Source organism: Mus caroli, unplaced genomic scaffold (assembly GCF_978045245.1).
Source record: "Mus caroli unplaced genomic scaffold, Mus_caroli_1 scaffold_10, whole genome shotgun sequence".
Classification (NCBI taxonomy): domain Eukaryota; kingdom Metazoa; phylum Chordata; class Mammalia; order Rodentia; family Muridae; genus Mus; species Mus caroli.
Window position 1 is genome coordinate 98,891,928 of NW_028227265.1, and position 16,699 is coordinate 98,908,626.

Below are 16,699 nucleotides of genomic sequence, written 5' to 3' on the forward strand. Positions count from 1 at the left end.
AACAAAAATGTCTCAAAGCAAAGAAGTCTCAAATCTGTGGGTACCTAGAGTTCCACAATGCCTCATTTCTTTTCATTGAAATGCACTCTATTAAAATATTTTTATTAATTCTTTGAGAATACCATACAATTTTTTGATAAAATTCACCCACTCTTTCCCTAGTTCTTCCTAGATATGTCCAACCTCTTATACCCCACAATGTCATGTTGTCTTTTTTTTATATAACCCTGAGTCCAATTAATGCTATCCAGATAGTCCTGGGTATTGAATGATCTACTTGAGCATGGCCTACCTACCAGGAGCCACACCTTTAAAGAAAAATGACTCTCCCTTCCCTAGAAGACAACTACTATCCACGACTCCTTAGTTGCTGGGCAGGGCTCAAGGATCCTTCCCCGCTTCATGCTAGGATGAGTTCCAGACAGAGCAGGACTGACACATATATGAGCACACAGAGACTGTGGCAGCATACACAGCACCTGCACAGGTTTAAGACAGATGAAGTCCAAGCACCGAGGAGGGAAAGTGTACACAGGCTCCCATCCCTAAGCTATGTGCAAATTATAACTACCGGCAAAGGAAAAACTGGATTTCGCTAATACCATCTCACCTGGTATATCAACCACACTTCAGGGTAGACCTCCAAGCCCAAGAGTAGTTGGCCAACACAAAGTAAATTCAATGATAATTTTTGGTAGATTTTTTTTTACTCATTTTTGTTTTGCTTACACTTTTTTGTCTTATTGGTCTCTTGCTTACAAATTTTGCTTTCAATTGTGAGGTTTTGGGGGTGTTTCTTGGTGCTTTTTGTATTTGTTTGTTTTGTGTGTTTTAGAGCAAGGAAGGTCATGAACTACGTGGGTGGGGAGGTGAGGAGGATTTGGAAGGGGTGGGGAGGGGAAATCAGAATGTATTATATGAAAAACCATTTCAATTTTAAAAAGAAAACAGAGGCTAGAGATATGGCTCAGTGGTTAAGAGCACTGCCTGCTCTTCTAGAGATCCTGAGTCCTCAAATCCCAGCACCCACATGGAGGCTCATAACCATCTATAATGGGATTCAATGCCCCTGAGTGTGTCTGAAAACATAGACAGTGAACTCGTAAACATAAAATAAATAAATCTTTTTTACCCTGAGTGTACAGAGACAGTGAACTTGTAAACATAAAATAAATAAATCTTTTTTAAAAAGAAAGAAAACAAAAATAGGAAGAGCCAGAAGACCATGATTCCTGGTGCAAGATGTCTTCTAAACATGACATCCGTGTTGTATCAATGAAATCTCAACAGAATGGTTGCCTAAACAAGACCAGGCAACATGGAAGGGAAAATAGGTGAAACTACACCAGGGATCATCCCTAAAGAACTGCAGGCAGTCGGCAGCTGCTAAGAGAAAAAGAACCAGTTTTCTTTAGGTACAAGATTCCTGACAGGTGGTCCAATATCGAGTGGTCAACCCTAAACACATGAACATAGAAGCAACACTAAATGGACTTCATGGGTTATATATACATATGTGCAACATTAATTATAAACAAGTAAGTCATGAATTTGAAAGTGAGGAAGGGGAAGAAGTTGGGGTAGGGCAGAGAAAGATGGGTGGAAATGATGTCAATACAGTGTATTCATGTATAAAATTCCAGAAAAAGTAATTTATTAAAAAAATGAAATAAATTTTGTTTATACCTAGAGCAGAACCTTAGCCAGAGAAACTTCTTTATAAATGATCAAAAGTACTGAGATAAAAGGCCAGGTGCTCAGTCATAAATGTGAGATCTATCTCAACCATTTTTGTGAGGTGCTGCCTTCTAGATACGGCATTGCTGTCACACAGATGAACTCACCGCAGCCGGGGTTACCGGTACTAGACCTGCACAGGATCAAGTCAGTCACAATCCCTGGAAGGAGAACAGATTATCACCAGGCTCCATGCCTTGCAAAGGAGCTATTCACAACTGAGAATGTCCGGCTGACAGTGTTCCTAGGCACCAGCGCATGGTCCCTCACAAATGTACTGATAAACAGCACAAACTGGATTTAGTATATTCTAATCTATGTTTAATGTCCAGCCTCAATATTAGGGCTGTTGCCGTGTCTTACCACATCTTGTTTTGTCCTGTTGAGCTGCTGTCTCTTGGAGGCCTGCTCTTTTCTGAAGAGGAAATGGAGGGAAAGTAGGATCTTCCGGAGAGGGGAGGTGGGGGGGGGGAGCTAGGAGGAGTGGAGGGGGGAGAAAGTGTGGTTGGGATGTATTGTATGAGAGAAGATTCTATTTTTAACTTAAAATAAAGACAAAGGAGGGGTGGACATTGCCGAGACATTGGGAGGGGTGGGGGAGGATCAGATCCGTCATGGCATATTTGAAGTTCTCAAAAAGAAATAAATGTTGAAGAATTGCCTGACATATTGAGATTTGAGACCCACATGAAAGCACTGAGCATTTGATTCAGACATTTATGGAAAGTGGAGCTACTCTGTTATTTTGTCAAAGTTATAAATCCTTTGGCAGACCATTTCTGAGGATTCAGGAAGCATTCCACTTCATTCAGCACACAGTTTAAGGCCTGACTTCACACCAACAACCCCTTTTCAAACACTTTAACAGTGTCGGTGTTATTAGATAGAATCCCCTTCGTTCCCAATGCTATGAAAAACGCATGCGCTCCTTCCTCCAAAGAACACATTTCTTGAAAAACACACATCTACGCCAGTTCATTCCCACATTAGTCAAAAGCACATAGGAAATTAACCATCTTAAACTTTGATGAGTAATTTGAAAAAGTTACAACGTCAAAGGCCAGCTCAACCACTTCTTCCTAAGATACAAATTCAAGGCCCAGGGAGGTTAAGAGATTTGTCTATGATCATGTTGAGTCCGTGACAGATGTGAGGTTGAGGAGAAACTCTCCACAGACAGGTTCTGCCACCAGGAAGGTGACCCAGCTGCTCCTGAAGAAATGCGCTGCTTTCAACCCTCATTTCTCACAGGCTGGCTGCCACAGCTGTAGAGCAATGGCTTGTCTTCCCACAGAAAGAACACAGAAGCCCACACATTCGTTATCCAAAGGCTTTGGTGTGGGCCAGAAGTCTTCTTACCAGCTACTGCAATGAAAGCCAGTGTTGTTCTTCCCAGTTTGCAGAGAGCTCCCGTAGGTAACCAGATGATATGGCTGAACCTTTTCCAGCAGCCTTAGAAATTAGGAAATACTCCACAGCAGCCTGCCTGCCTGCCTTCCGTGACAGGCTGTATCCATCACTCTCAGAGCAATCGGCTTCAAACCAGAGGAGAGCCCAGGGCATTCTCATCCCACAACTTGATCAAAACAAATGGCTGGTTGCCATGAGACTGACCATTTTTCCTCTTCCACCTCTGTAGCATAAGAAATAATGAGTGACCTCTCACTGATGGAGAAACTAGGAGAAGTTACGTCTTTATAAAAAAATTCCCCTTCAAGGGGAAATGAGAGGAGGGCACAGGTGAAGTAAATATAGGCAGGACTGTCGAGGTGGCTTGCAGGTGTGGAGAGGAAGGAAGACACGCACGGGTCCCGGTTTTTTGTACTTGGGGAGCAGAGGAGCTTGACAGTGCTTTTCTTACTCACTCACGTCCCCAAGAACAACAGATGGAGTCTCTCACTGCCAAGTTCTAATGCGGTTCATTCATTCAACAAACTGGGCTTTGCTGCAGACCAAGGAGCCGCTAACAGGGAGGTGGGCGTCACACAACTCACAGCTAGATAATGTGTAGCAAGGAAGGCTCAAGTCGGTTTCCACAGAAGACAGCCAGTACCTGGGTCCAAATGCATCACCTGAAGACAACCAATGTCCATTTTAAAAAGCCTACTCCTTTTTTAGTATAAAAATACAGAAGCAACCCCCAGAGGTCATTCTCAGCTACTACTTGCCAGGGCTCTGTGTGAGAACTGCTACAATGACTTCATTATCCTATAGGATACTCAGTAGAATAGCCATCATCTTTCATCTTCAAATATTAAGGCCACCAAGAGAATTAAGCTTACTCTGTTAGTCTAGTACCTTTTAAAATTAGTCCTTGAATACTAGAGCCCAGAACTCTTCAGATGAAAAATTTTGATTCCTATCCACCAGCCACCTCAGTGCCTGGGCTTCTTTCTTAGACTGTTGAAAGCTAGGTAGCCACAGCTCTCGCAACGATCTCCCACGTAGGGCCGGAGAAGCTGGAGATGAGAAGGTGAACAAGGTAGGCTCTGGGCAATGCAGGTGGCTAACATCTGCCTTCCATTGTTTGGGTGGTAAGCCCTGCATAGAGAGAAGGAGAAAAAGAATGTAAAACGTACGGTAAGGAAGTGCAATCCCCATGTCCCTGCTGCTCAACCATAAGGCATGACATACTTTCATAAAGCAAATACTGTCCCTTCATAGTCTCAGCAGTTAGACTGTTGAAGTGTCACAGGGGAAAGTATCAACATTTACTGGGGCTATTCTATGTACTGGACACTCCAGTAGGTGTCTGAGACCATCTCACATATGTTTCCTGGCAATCACATGAAATAAATATGACTACTATATTTTACAGAGGTGGGTAGTAGAATTCTAAGTACTGTCCCAGTGCAATATATCAGCACACCTAAGACTCAGCCTAGTTCTCTCCGGAGTCTGCTTCCCCACTCCTGTTTATTGCCTTATTTAATTACTTTTCTCCTCTACGCTAACACCCATATCGTTCTCTGCATACGAAAGCTTTGTACTGTGAGAATAGAGTTCTTGAGATTTTAATGTAATGTTAGTTATTCTTTTATTGCTGTGACAAAACACCATGATGTAGGCTATTTATTCTTTTGAAAAGCATTTAATTAGGTTTACAGTTTCAGAGGACTAGAGTCTTTGATGGGAAGCAGAGGTGTGGCAACAGCAACAGCTGAGAACTCACATCCTCTTCTACAAGTAGGAGGCAGAGAGGCCACAGTGGGAATGGTATGAGTCTTTTGACACCCCAAAGCCTGCCACCAGTGACACACCTCCTCAAATAAGGCCACACCTCCTAATCCTTCCCAAAAAGTTCCATCAGCTGGGGACCAAGTGATCATATGCTTTCCCCTTCACACATTTCCCCCACAACCCCAGGAAACTTCATATTCTTTCAGTGTCTCAAAAAAAAAAAACACACACACACACAAATAAGTAAAAATAAACATATCCTGAAGGACTCAGTTATCTTTAAGGGGCTGGTGACTGGGAGTTTGATTGTTCATACTCCAATGAGTATATGGACAACACAAATTGGAAGTGATGTATATTTTTTCTTTTGGGGGTGAGGACACAGGGCTGGGAGGGTGGACTTGGAGTAAAGGAAAGCAACTATGATCAGGGTGCTTTACATGAAATTCCCAAATAATCAACAAAAAATATTACATCAGAAACGAAACTAAATGGAACCTGATTTGTGTTGGCCAGTTACTTCTGGGCACTCAATCTGCCCTGGAGTACGGCTCACATACCTAGCATCACTTAGTTAAAGAAAACTGACTTTCTCTCTTCCAGCAGCTATCAATTGCAAATGGCTGGAGAAATACGATAAAGTTTCTCGAAAGTGAAACACGCCTGTAATTTAATAAATTCAATTAGTAGCAATGTATCAACAGTAATGTTATATTGACAAGTATACAGTGGCTTTAAGAGAAGCTAGGTAAAAGGTATACAGAGATCAGCTGTAACTCTTCCATCAGTAAACTATTTTCAAGAAAAACATTTTTAAAGGTAATTTTAAATGCTTTCAAATTCCCAGAAAAGCTGATGTTTTCATAGTTTCTACTTGGCTAAGCTATGTCATAAACACTAGAGTAGAATGAAGACACTCCACACACTTGCCAGGAAGCTACCAGAGGCTATGGTCAACCAAAAATAGAGAGCGGACTGAGATAACCACAAAGCAGCGTCAACATGGGAAGGAATGGAGTTCCTAAGAGTCTATGGAAGGCTACCTCAGGCTGACGCTCCACACACAATGCAGAGAGCAACAATGCCCATAAGCATGGTCACAAGGCTCAGACAAAATCTATGTGGACAGACTGGCATTACTGTGAGCAAGTGCTTCAAAGAACAAATGAAGGAAGGATTGACTTAGCTCATGGTTTAGGGGTTTCAGTTCATCATGACAGAGGGCATGGTTCTCAGCAGCTAGGAAGCTGTATGAAGACAGGAGAAACAAAGCAAGAGACACCCTTTCTCTTTTAGATTGCATCCCATTTATTTATAAAGAGAGGGGTGCCATGGCATTCATACAAAAGCCAGAGGACAACTTGTTGATACTTTCCGTCTATCAAGTGGGTTCCAGAGGTTAAACTCGGGTTATCAGGTATAAAAGCATCTTTCTACACCAAGCCATCTCACTGGCTAAAGATACAGCCTCTAAGACCTTCGTAATGCTGTGACCCTCAGAATGTGGTGATAACCCCAACCATAAAATTATTTTTGTTGCTACTGTTATGAACTGTAATATACATATCTGACATGTGAACCCTCCAAAGGTGTCAGGACCCACAAGTTGAGAATTACTGCTTTAGGATGCACCGTCAGTGACCTATGTCCTTCATCTAGGCTCCATTTCCCTGATCCTACCACTTTACAATGGCCTGTTAAGGTTTGACTCCATAAATGGGTTGAGCTATTGATCATATGAAGAGCCTCATGATCTAACCACGTCTGGAAATATCCTCACAAACACACCCAGGTGTGCTTGATGAATCTCCTCTGCATCCCAGAACAGCAAGATTGACACTCAAGATTGATCATTACCCCAGGAGTACATGCACTCTTCCGAGAAGACATAAGCACTCAGCAAAGACTAACAGTGAGAATTCCAGAGAAAAAGTAATCCAACAATAAAAAGTATTAACTAGAAGGAAATAAAAATCTGTAAGGATAATAAACAAGACAGTATACTATACAGCTAATTTCTGAATAAGTTCTATAACATAATCACCTGAACACTATCAAAAAGAGAACATATATTTAGAAATATCCAATAAATGCCAATATAATTACATAATTAGCTAACGACTGTGGTAGCTTCTGAAGAAGCAAAAAGAGGTGGAAGATGTTGGTTTTGTTTTAAATATGTAGGATTATTTGATGCTTTCATCTCGATGCAGAAGAATCTTTTTCTAAAAATATGTTGTTCAACATAGAAATGACATTAATGTACCAGGTTTATAATTAGTATAATCCTTACCTATTTCAAAGTTAAAGAGCAGAGCAGTAAGCCAAATCTGGGAATCTAATAGCAATTTTGATGCTACCATAGTTAGGTCAGTACACATTCTTTTCCTTAAACTGCCCATAGAAAACATATGAGAAGATGTTGGCGTGTAGACAGGGCTGTGTGTGTTGAAGGGGCTGTCAAGGGAAGCGTGAACTAATTTACTTGGGAAGGCACTCCTTCCCCCAACCCTCTTTTGGTTTCCAAGGACTTGGTATTGGCACTGTTACTGGAAAGCCATCTCTGTCTTCAGATGGCTTGGTCTGACTTTATCACTGTCCCCAGAACATCACTTTACACAAAGAAGTAGAGAGCAGGTTGGAAATCGAAGAGGCTCTTAATGAAACCAGAGTACAGGGGAGGAGAGCAGAGTATTGTAATAAGGGGCAAAAGCAGACAAAAGAAAGGTGGGGAGTCACGCTGTGTGTGCCTCTGAGTCTCTACTGAGGCTTTTATTGGAGTAGACATGAAAAACTGCACTTCACTCCCTTGGACCAGTGGAGGAAGACATAAATAACCTCTTTATTTTGGATGATTTTTAGCTTTTGGTCTGCTAAATGCTGTTTCTGGGACCTAAGATTCAAGACGGGTGTTTCAGAAAGGAGACAGCTAGCTGGTTTTGCTAGTTGGGCTTACATCTTAATTTGTGTCAGCTGTGCGACAAAAAGAACACCTACTGCTTTCAGGTTACCTTTCAGCTCTGTGGCAAATTTAAGAGCCCAAGCTTTTCTTTTGATTTCTTTTTAACCAAGCAGTAACAAGCAGGTTAAATGTGGCTTTCTGAAATGTTAGCAAATCAAAGTTGTCAAGTTGCCTTTTTGACAACCAGATCCATCTCCTAATTCTTGGCTTATATTATAATACAACAGGAGTTTTTTTGGTTTTTTGTTTTTTTTTTTTTTTTTTTTTTTTTTTTTTTGGTTTTTCGAGACAGGGTTTCTCTATGTAGCTCTGGCTGTCCTGGAACTCACTTTGTAGACCAGGCTGGCCTCGAACTCAGAAATCTGCCTGCCTCTGCCTCCCAAGTGCTGGGATTAAAGGTGTGCGCCACCACCGCCTGGCTACAACTTGAGTTCTTTACCAAGACATTTCTGAACACTTGAGAACCAAATTCCAGACCATGAAGAAATGCTCAGACTTATCTAGGAGATGCAATAGCAATACAAAGTTCAAAAGACCTAGATTCAAAATTGGTTTCCCAGCTATTATGCTGAAGAACACTTGGGGTTGTTTGGACCAGGCACTGTGTTGGAGTACACTTGGGGTTGCTTGGACCAGGTACCATGTTGGGGTACACTTGGGATTGCTTTGACCAGGCACTGTGTTGGGGTACACTTAAGAGTTGCTTGGACCAGGCACTGTGTTGGGGTACACTTGGCATTGCTTTGACCAGGTACTATGTTGGGGTACACTTGAAGTAGCTCTTGCCAGGCATTATGTTGGGGTATACCTAGGGTCTCTTTGGTCAGGCATGTATTGTGGTACAGCTGGGGCAGAAGGTAGTAGATGCTTTTAAAGGGATGCCAAGGTGATAACCACAGACACTGGTTCTCAGCAGTGGAAGAACCAGCAGCATGTAGCTAAGAATGGACCACAACAGGGAATCACAGGATACATGCAAAACATCACACAACTGTCGAAACTGATGAAGACTAAACTAAGCTGTCTTAAAAACTAATGAAATCACCCACACTGGAAACACGCTAGAGACAACCTGTACAACTAGAATCATCAGCCAGCTAGTAACTGTACTGGCCACATAACTTTGCGGATCCTCCTCAACCATGGCCTTGCACAGATGTTTATATGAGGCTGTCAGTAATGAGAGAATTTTTTCTACCACTCAAGAGAAGGGGCCACCGAATAGTGTATGTAGTGTTAAATTTCATCTGAAGGTGACACTACAGAGAAAAGAAACATATGAAATGCACTGTCTTCAATCTAAGGTTCTACCAGAAAATATTTCACAACCTGATCTGAAGTGTGTTTGATGAAACAGCTATGGAATTTTTAGAAATAACTTAGTTTCTGCATCTCCTTCCAGTTGCAGACTTGAGTAGAGACACCAGCTGTTTCTAAAGTGTGGTTTTAAAAGATTCTGCTTCCAAAGAGAATGGGGTTCCTAGGCCAACAGAAAGGTAAGACTCTGAGAGCCCGAAGACTCTTAACTCTTCCACAGTCTGTTAGGGAACTAAACTGCAAGGAATGAGACTTCCCTCCCAGGAAAGATGGAAGCATGAACTGAAACTCTGAGCATTAGGCAGGAAAGAGGTAGTGGCCACACAAAGAAGTAACAAGGGATCCGTCAAATGTTCCACAGATTCCTACAGGTCAAGAATCATCTACTTTATCAGTGTCGAACAGTTGAGAGGCCCAGGTTCAAATGAAGTTCAAATGTTCTCCTCTACGGGCTTCCATTAAATACCCTAGAAGGAACATAAAGGTAGAACAGAAAATACCAAGGGTACAGTGTAAGGAACAGTATAAGGGTGGTGGGCATTCAAGAACCCAGATTCTTTTCTCATCATGAAAACTATCTTGAGCCACTAAGGAATCAGAAGTAAATCCTTCTGCCCCTGGATCTACTTCCATGCAAGAAAAAAAATCATCTTTGTAATAGTTGGGGGGAAATCTAGAAACAATTTTATGACTAGCAGGCTACTACATTATTAAACGTCACCTGCCATTGGTGAGGGACACTGAATTTTCATGCCCAAACCAGGCAGAAATATAAAGTATAGTCTGACTATGATAGGAAGCAGAATCAGGAAAATCTACACAGCTTTACCTCTAGATGCAGACCATCAGAGCCTGAGTGCAAGGAATCCAAGACAAAGAACCTAGCACGTCCCACCATGAGCCTACCACATCCTAATCCACAACAGAAGCGTACCACACAACAGGAGGAAAACCGTTACAACCTATGGAGAATTCAAAGCAAGCAACAAGGGTCTAGGGAAACAGCTCAATAGCAGAACACCTTTCTGATGGAGACAAAGCCCAGAGGGGAACCTGCCCCACTCTGGGGAGGAGGGAGAAACGCAAAATCAAAATCCAGCTTCACTCCTAACCAGACTGACTAGAGCCAGCAGTGACAGACGCACGGTCACTTTTAAACAGGACGCTTAGACTACCTCTAAGTCTGTCCTTCTGTTACCTGGGGCACAGCAATCAGTCAAGGACCACGGGGGCATAAAGAGTAAACCAAAAGCTAAGCAAGCATTGTCAAGAGAAAGAAATGAATCGAACCAGAATCAGAAATGGCTCACACATCAGTCTCATCAATAGCCATAACATGATAAAAATACGCAGTGGATGATGTAGGGAAGAAAGGTGTGCTTGGCAACTTTATTGAAAAACAAGAGGGTCTAATCAAAATGCTAAGTCTCAGAAGCTGAATGGATGTGAATCTGGTGATGCCTAAGCTAGTATTTTAATGGATTTTTTTGTTAACATTTATTTGTTTATGGGGGTGGGCAGGGCATTCCACAGTACACATGTGGGTGTCAGAAGACAGCTTTTAGAAGTTCCACGCCTTCTTCCTCCACACAGCTGTTAGGGACTCTAACTCAGGTCGCCAGGCTTGACGACAAGCACATGTGCCTGCTGAGCCATCTCACCAGCTCATGCATCTCATCTGTGGTTTCAAATCCACAACTTCAAGAGGTTAAGGGCAGAAAAACCAAACAAGGACATGCATGGTTTCTATGTGGGATGTCATTGGATAACTCTTAACAGCTAGCATCTGTAGTCCGTGCATGCAGTAGGTGTTAGATACAAGTTTGTTCATACAAGAATAAGCGCTAAACACTGGGGAGAGGGTTCAGTGAGCAAAAACACATGTCATTAAGACCTGAAGCCATGGAAAGCTGGGGACATGGTAGCATATATTCTGTGACGACAGTGCAGCTGAGGTGAGACAGGAAGCCAAGGTAGGATGCTCCAGAAGGTCATGAGCAGTTAGTGTGATGTGTACAGTGGTACCACCAAACAAGACGTCCTGTTTCAAATACGGTAGAAGGTGAGGACCAACCTGAGGTTGTCATCTGACCTCCACTGCTCCTCTGTGGCCCACAATTCACACACAAAATGCACACACACACACATACACACACGCAAACACATTCAAAAAAGAAAAGAATAAAGCAATTAACTGTCCCCTAGCAAGTTGTCCAGTTGATAACACAGTCATGATGAATGTATTGATTTAGTGCCAACAGCTTTATCTTGCCAGAGAATTCTGAAATGTGACTCCAACTCCCTTTATTTCTATCTTTTTGTCACTAGACTGTGCTCCCTCTTGGTGGTTAATGGCACCACTGTTCACAGCTGGTATCCTGAGTGCTGTGGTAGTTACACTAAAAAGTTTCTCCAATACTGAGGATGGCCCTTTGGAAGATTCTAGTAGAATCTGTACTGTAAATATTCATGTTTCCCATCAGAGACTTTTTTTCCTTCTCAGAGCCCATCAAAGTTTATTTCCATAATTATTCAATGCTGTCTGTTAAAACTGCAAGCATTATGACAAAGACAATGTCTTTTATTGATGGCAGTTTTCTAAGTCAGTCAGTCCAGGATGGAGGGAACTGCCTTAATAAAACAATTTTACAGCATGTTTTTTTCAGTAAATAAAATGTAGATGTCCAAGTAAATCAGTATTAGCTGGACACACATTTTAATTCCATCCTCTCCTGAATTCCCCCACAAGATGAAAATAATACATCTTGTGTTGTGGTATAGATTCATAAAGAAAAATTAAAATGATGATGAAAACAGTAACCTAGATTTGCAAATTGTGAAGTTAGTAGATGGGTGGCCAACGATTCAGCTGACCAGAGAAAACCCAATTCCAATAAGCATCAAGTACACCAAGATACTTAGGAGCTTGGTGACAGATGGAATCCCTGGGTGTGGCCGTACCGATTGGGATAACGGCCAAGCTAAAACGACTTGTTGTTTGAGTAAGAAGCAGCTTGAGTCCCCGTGCCACGATTCTGCATGCAGAAAAATGGTGCTCACCACTCATGGGGGGAAAATCCACTTTCAAAGAATTTGAGGATTGGGGTTGGAAAGATGGCCTAGCAGCTAAGAGCACTGACTGCTCTTCCAGAGGTCCTGAGTTCAATTCCCAGCAACCACATGGTGGCTCACAACCATCTGTAATGAGATCAGATACCCTCTTCTGGTGTGTCTGAAGACAGCTACAGTGTATTCATATATAGTAAATAAATCTTTTAAAATAAATAAATAAATAAAATTTTTAGAAAAAAAGATTTTGAGGAGTGGGACTTGACTTTCTTACTAATGAGTTACTTCACACTTTATTTACTTGTCAGGCAGGACAGGGAGGGATGTGCATGCAGAAGTTAGAGAACCACCTTGAAAGTCAGGTCTCTCCCTCCATCATGTGTACTCTGGGGATCAAACTCAAGGTGTCAGCCTTGGCATCAGGCACCATTAATTACTGAGTTGCCTCACTGGCCTAACAGAAAGATCTTAGATTCGCAGGGTTAAGGGGGAGTAGGCTTAGATGAGGGTATGAGCACTGTATGCCAGCACATAGCTCACTGTGATTTAAATACAAAGTATGTCCCCAAAAGGCTTATGTATTAAACACTTGGCATGCAGCTGCTGGCACTGTCCTAGAAGGTTCTGGAACTTTAGGATACAGGATGTAACTGGGTGAAGAGGTCACGGAGCTGCTCCTCTCCCTCTCCTCCCTACACCTCTGTCTTTATCTCCCACTTCCATTCTGTCCTGAGGTAAATAACTGGCCACATAGCTGATGCCATCCATGGTGGTCTCCTGTTAATATTAAAGAAAGAAAGAAAGAAAGAAAGAAAGAAAGAAAGAAAGAAAGAAAGAAAGAAAGAAAGAAAGAAGAGAAGAGAAGAGAAGAGAAGAGAAGAGAAGAGAAGAGAAGAGAAGAGAAGAGAAGAGAAGAGAAGAGAAGAGAAGAGAAGAGAAAAGGAAAGACAAGTTCAAGGACTGTGGACTGAAACTTCTGAAACCATGAGGTAAAACAGCCTTTGCCCTACATTGTCTGCACTAGGAGTTTGTCACAGTAATATGACTGACCTACATTACATGTACCCCAAGAGTCCAGCTCTTGCTTGTTGTGATGGAGCAGGGCTGGGACCAAATGCATACCTCATCTCCCTCTGCGTGATATCCCTTCTTACCCGCAAAGGTAACTTCTGAAGTCATGGACTGCCTCATAACCGTATCATCCCAACCCAAGACAGGGCAGGAGGTGGGCTCTGTGGGGCACTCTTCCTTTAACCAGAGGAAGATAGATATTATCTTCTTCCTTTTCTGAAGAAATGGTCCTGAGACAGGGTATGTGTCTCACTGGATAAAATAAGATATCGGCAGTGAATCTCAGAAAAGCCCTGTTACGTCTTCCTATCTTCCCCACTTCCTTCCTCTCTGGGATTGTGTGCCTCTTCCTCTCGTCTCTGGGATTGGGCTTCCTAATAAAGCCATAATCCTTAAGAGTCTGCTTTCCTTTCTGCTTTCTGTGGAGACCAGGCTAAGTGGCACTCTTTACCTAAGAGGAAACGCTCTCTCCACTGCTGCGGAGCCTTGAACATTAATAAGGGTAGCACCTACCCATCACCAGCTCTGAGAAGTGACAGCCTGCTGGGACCACAAGAGTACTCTAGCAGCCCTGACCAGGCTGTGCTGGCAAGAACTGGGGAAGCATACGGAACCCATTGTGAGGTGTGTGGGCTGAGGTGAGGGGGACATAGAACAGCTTTCACAGACCTGGAGGGACACACTCATGAAACCCAATGCTTTAACAAGAATAACCGAAGCTGTTTCTTGTGGCAGGTTGAATGTGTCCTTGAACCCTGGACGTGATGACAACCTCCTGTAAATAGAGATGTCAAAGCGTCCTTGGCGTAATATTGAGCAGGGTGGTCTGAGAGCTTTGGGAACTGGAAGAGCAAGGATGGGTTTTTAACCCCATGATTGTGATCCCTGCAACAGAAGTCAGTCCCCTTATGATATCTACTTAGAAAGCACTGGTGAGAGGCTAGACTGTGTGTTTTTTAACTGTACATAGGATCCATAATGTTGCATTTAAATTATAGTAAATACATAATAGGACGTTTTGCAATTATAATTGCATTCTTCCCTTATCTTTCATCCCTCCAAGCCCTCTGATACACCCCTCCCTGGTCTTCAAGTTCATGGCTTTTTTTTTCCAGTTTTATTGTATGTATTACATACATATATACACTGACATACATACATATATGTTTTATGTGTATATGTGTATGTATATATATGTGTGTGTGTGTATATGTATGTGTGTGTGTATGTATGTATGTATCCTGTTCAGCCAGCTCAGCTGCCATCCAGGCCCAGATCCAGGATTCTGAGTTGGCCCACCCCAAAATCTCTATCGTCTGTGATCTGTCGGGACCTGTGAGATCCCACTGAGCCAGGGCTCTAGGATCTCCATGACACAGGGCAGCAGCAGGATCACCTGAAGGAATCCTGGTGAGGATATAATACTGATGGTGTCACAGAAGCCAGAGATCTCAGATTGACTATTCACTGCAATGAACATGCGCAAGTGAAGATGTGTGGGCAGAGGGATCTACTATGGGATACACTGTAACTTCATTCTGCAGGTAGATATTCAGTTTGCTAGCAAAATTTACTAAAAAAAAAAAAAAAAAGAAAAAAGAAAAAAAAAGCAGTCTTTTTCCAGCACATATTTTTTAAAAATATTTGTCAAAATGTATATAAACTCTTAAGTCTCAATTAATTCGTTTGAGATTTGAATGCAGTGTATTTTGATCATATTCCCCCCCCCCCCCCAGTCCTTTCCTAACTTCTTTCAGATCTGCTCCTCCCTACCATTCCCATACTTCATAACTTCTTTTATTCTTTAAACAGCCCATCTAGTCTAGTATGTGCTACTCATATACTCTTAGGTGCAGGGCCATCCGCTGGAGTATGGCCCTATCTACCAGGGGTCACACCCTAAAAGAAAACTGGCTCTTCCTCTCCCAACAACAACAGATCTTCAGCTTGAGGTGGGACTTCCTGACCGATACCCTCCTCCATGCTGAACCGTGTCTGCCTTGATTTTGCATAAATCTTGTGTGTGCTGCCACAATCTCTGTGATTTCATATGTGCAGCTGCCTTACTGTGCCCAGAGAACAGTATTTCAATCCTAACCCTAACCAGAACCTTAACCCTAACCCCAACCCCAACCCTAACCCCTGCCTCTGATTCTTTACTATCTTTCGGTTCTACAATGATCCCTGAACCTTGGAGAAGTGTGATAGACACCTTCCCTTTGGAACTGAGAACAGGCTCTCATTCTCCATACTCTGAGCAGTTTTGGATCTCTGTGTTCATTGCCATAAACCACGAAAAGAAGCTTCTCTGACAGGGCTGAGAGATGCACTCATCTGTGGGAATAATGATAAATCATCAGAACTTGGTTTACTACCATGCCATTTAGCAACCTCACAGTAAGCTCTCCCCTGGAGCCTGGGGTCTATCTAGCCATATCACAGGCTTTTGGCTCTTATAACTGTATCAGGTATGAGTGTTGTGTTATGTTAAATATCACCAGAAAGTGGTTGGCTACGTCCAGAGCATTCACACCACTGTTGCACCAGTGGGCACACCTTGCCAGCCCAGTCGTTTTTGAAACCCACATAATGCACCACTGGCTGGCTGATGACTACTTTTCTCCTCACATAGCACGTACAGCACATGCCAATACAAGGGAAGGCTCCAGGTCACTACCATTGATTTCTCCATGTTCTATGGCTTCCGTATATGATGCCTTCAGCAAGAGTCTTACCCAGGTTCTGGAGAATAATCAAGAACAATGACAATAACCTAGAACATTGTATGAGGGAATTCATGGGACCCACAACTCCAATATTGGAGGTAACTCATTCCTGGCATTGTCATCTTCTATAGTGGTGGATTTCTAGATGACTTCCTCAAAGGTCTATAGTATCAATTCTCTTGCCCCATAATCCCTCTTCTCTCCTACCTAGCCCACTTAATCCTTCTTGCTTCATTATTTCCCACTTCCCTTCATGTTACCTGATTTCTAAAATCTCTTCCTTTGACCCCACCCCCAAATGCCCTTACCAGTTTCTGGCCTCTATGGATACTCCTTATATAAAGACGCAACACTAACATCCACAAATGTTGAGAAAACATGCCGCGTTGGTCCCTCTGAGTCTGGGTTATCTCACTAGGAACGATCGTTTCTGGCCCAATCGATTTACCTGCAAATTTCATGTCAGTTTAGATGTAGACACTTTTTATATTCGTTTGTAAGTTGCTACAGAAATATTTGATAGGCTTTCTATGGAGATTATGTTAAATCCCTATCAATCTTAGAACTGAAGATATTGACCAAATGCTTGGCATGATTTATCCGACCATTGATTTAGCTCGTCTTCGGTTTCTCCGAA

At 42.5% G+C, this 16,699-nt stretch overlaps 1 protein-coding gene across 1 annotated transcript in view; it reads right to left on the bottom strand.

The window, feature by feature from the left end:
- Window positions 1-1,160: 1,160 nt before the first annotated feature.
- The window catches only part of Pofut3 (protein O-fucosyltransferase 3), a 76,435-nt gene continuing 60,896 nt past the window's right edge, over window positions 1,161-16,699 (bottom strand). Inside the window, exon 5 of the mRNA XM_021170202.2 lies at window positions 1,161-4,278. Coding sequence (XP_021025861.1) covers window positions 4,045-4,278 — 234 coding nt within the window. The 3' untranslated portion in view covers window positions 1,161-4,044. The remainder of the gene's footprint in view (window positions 4,279-16,699) is intronic.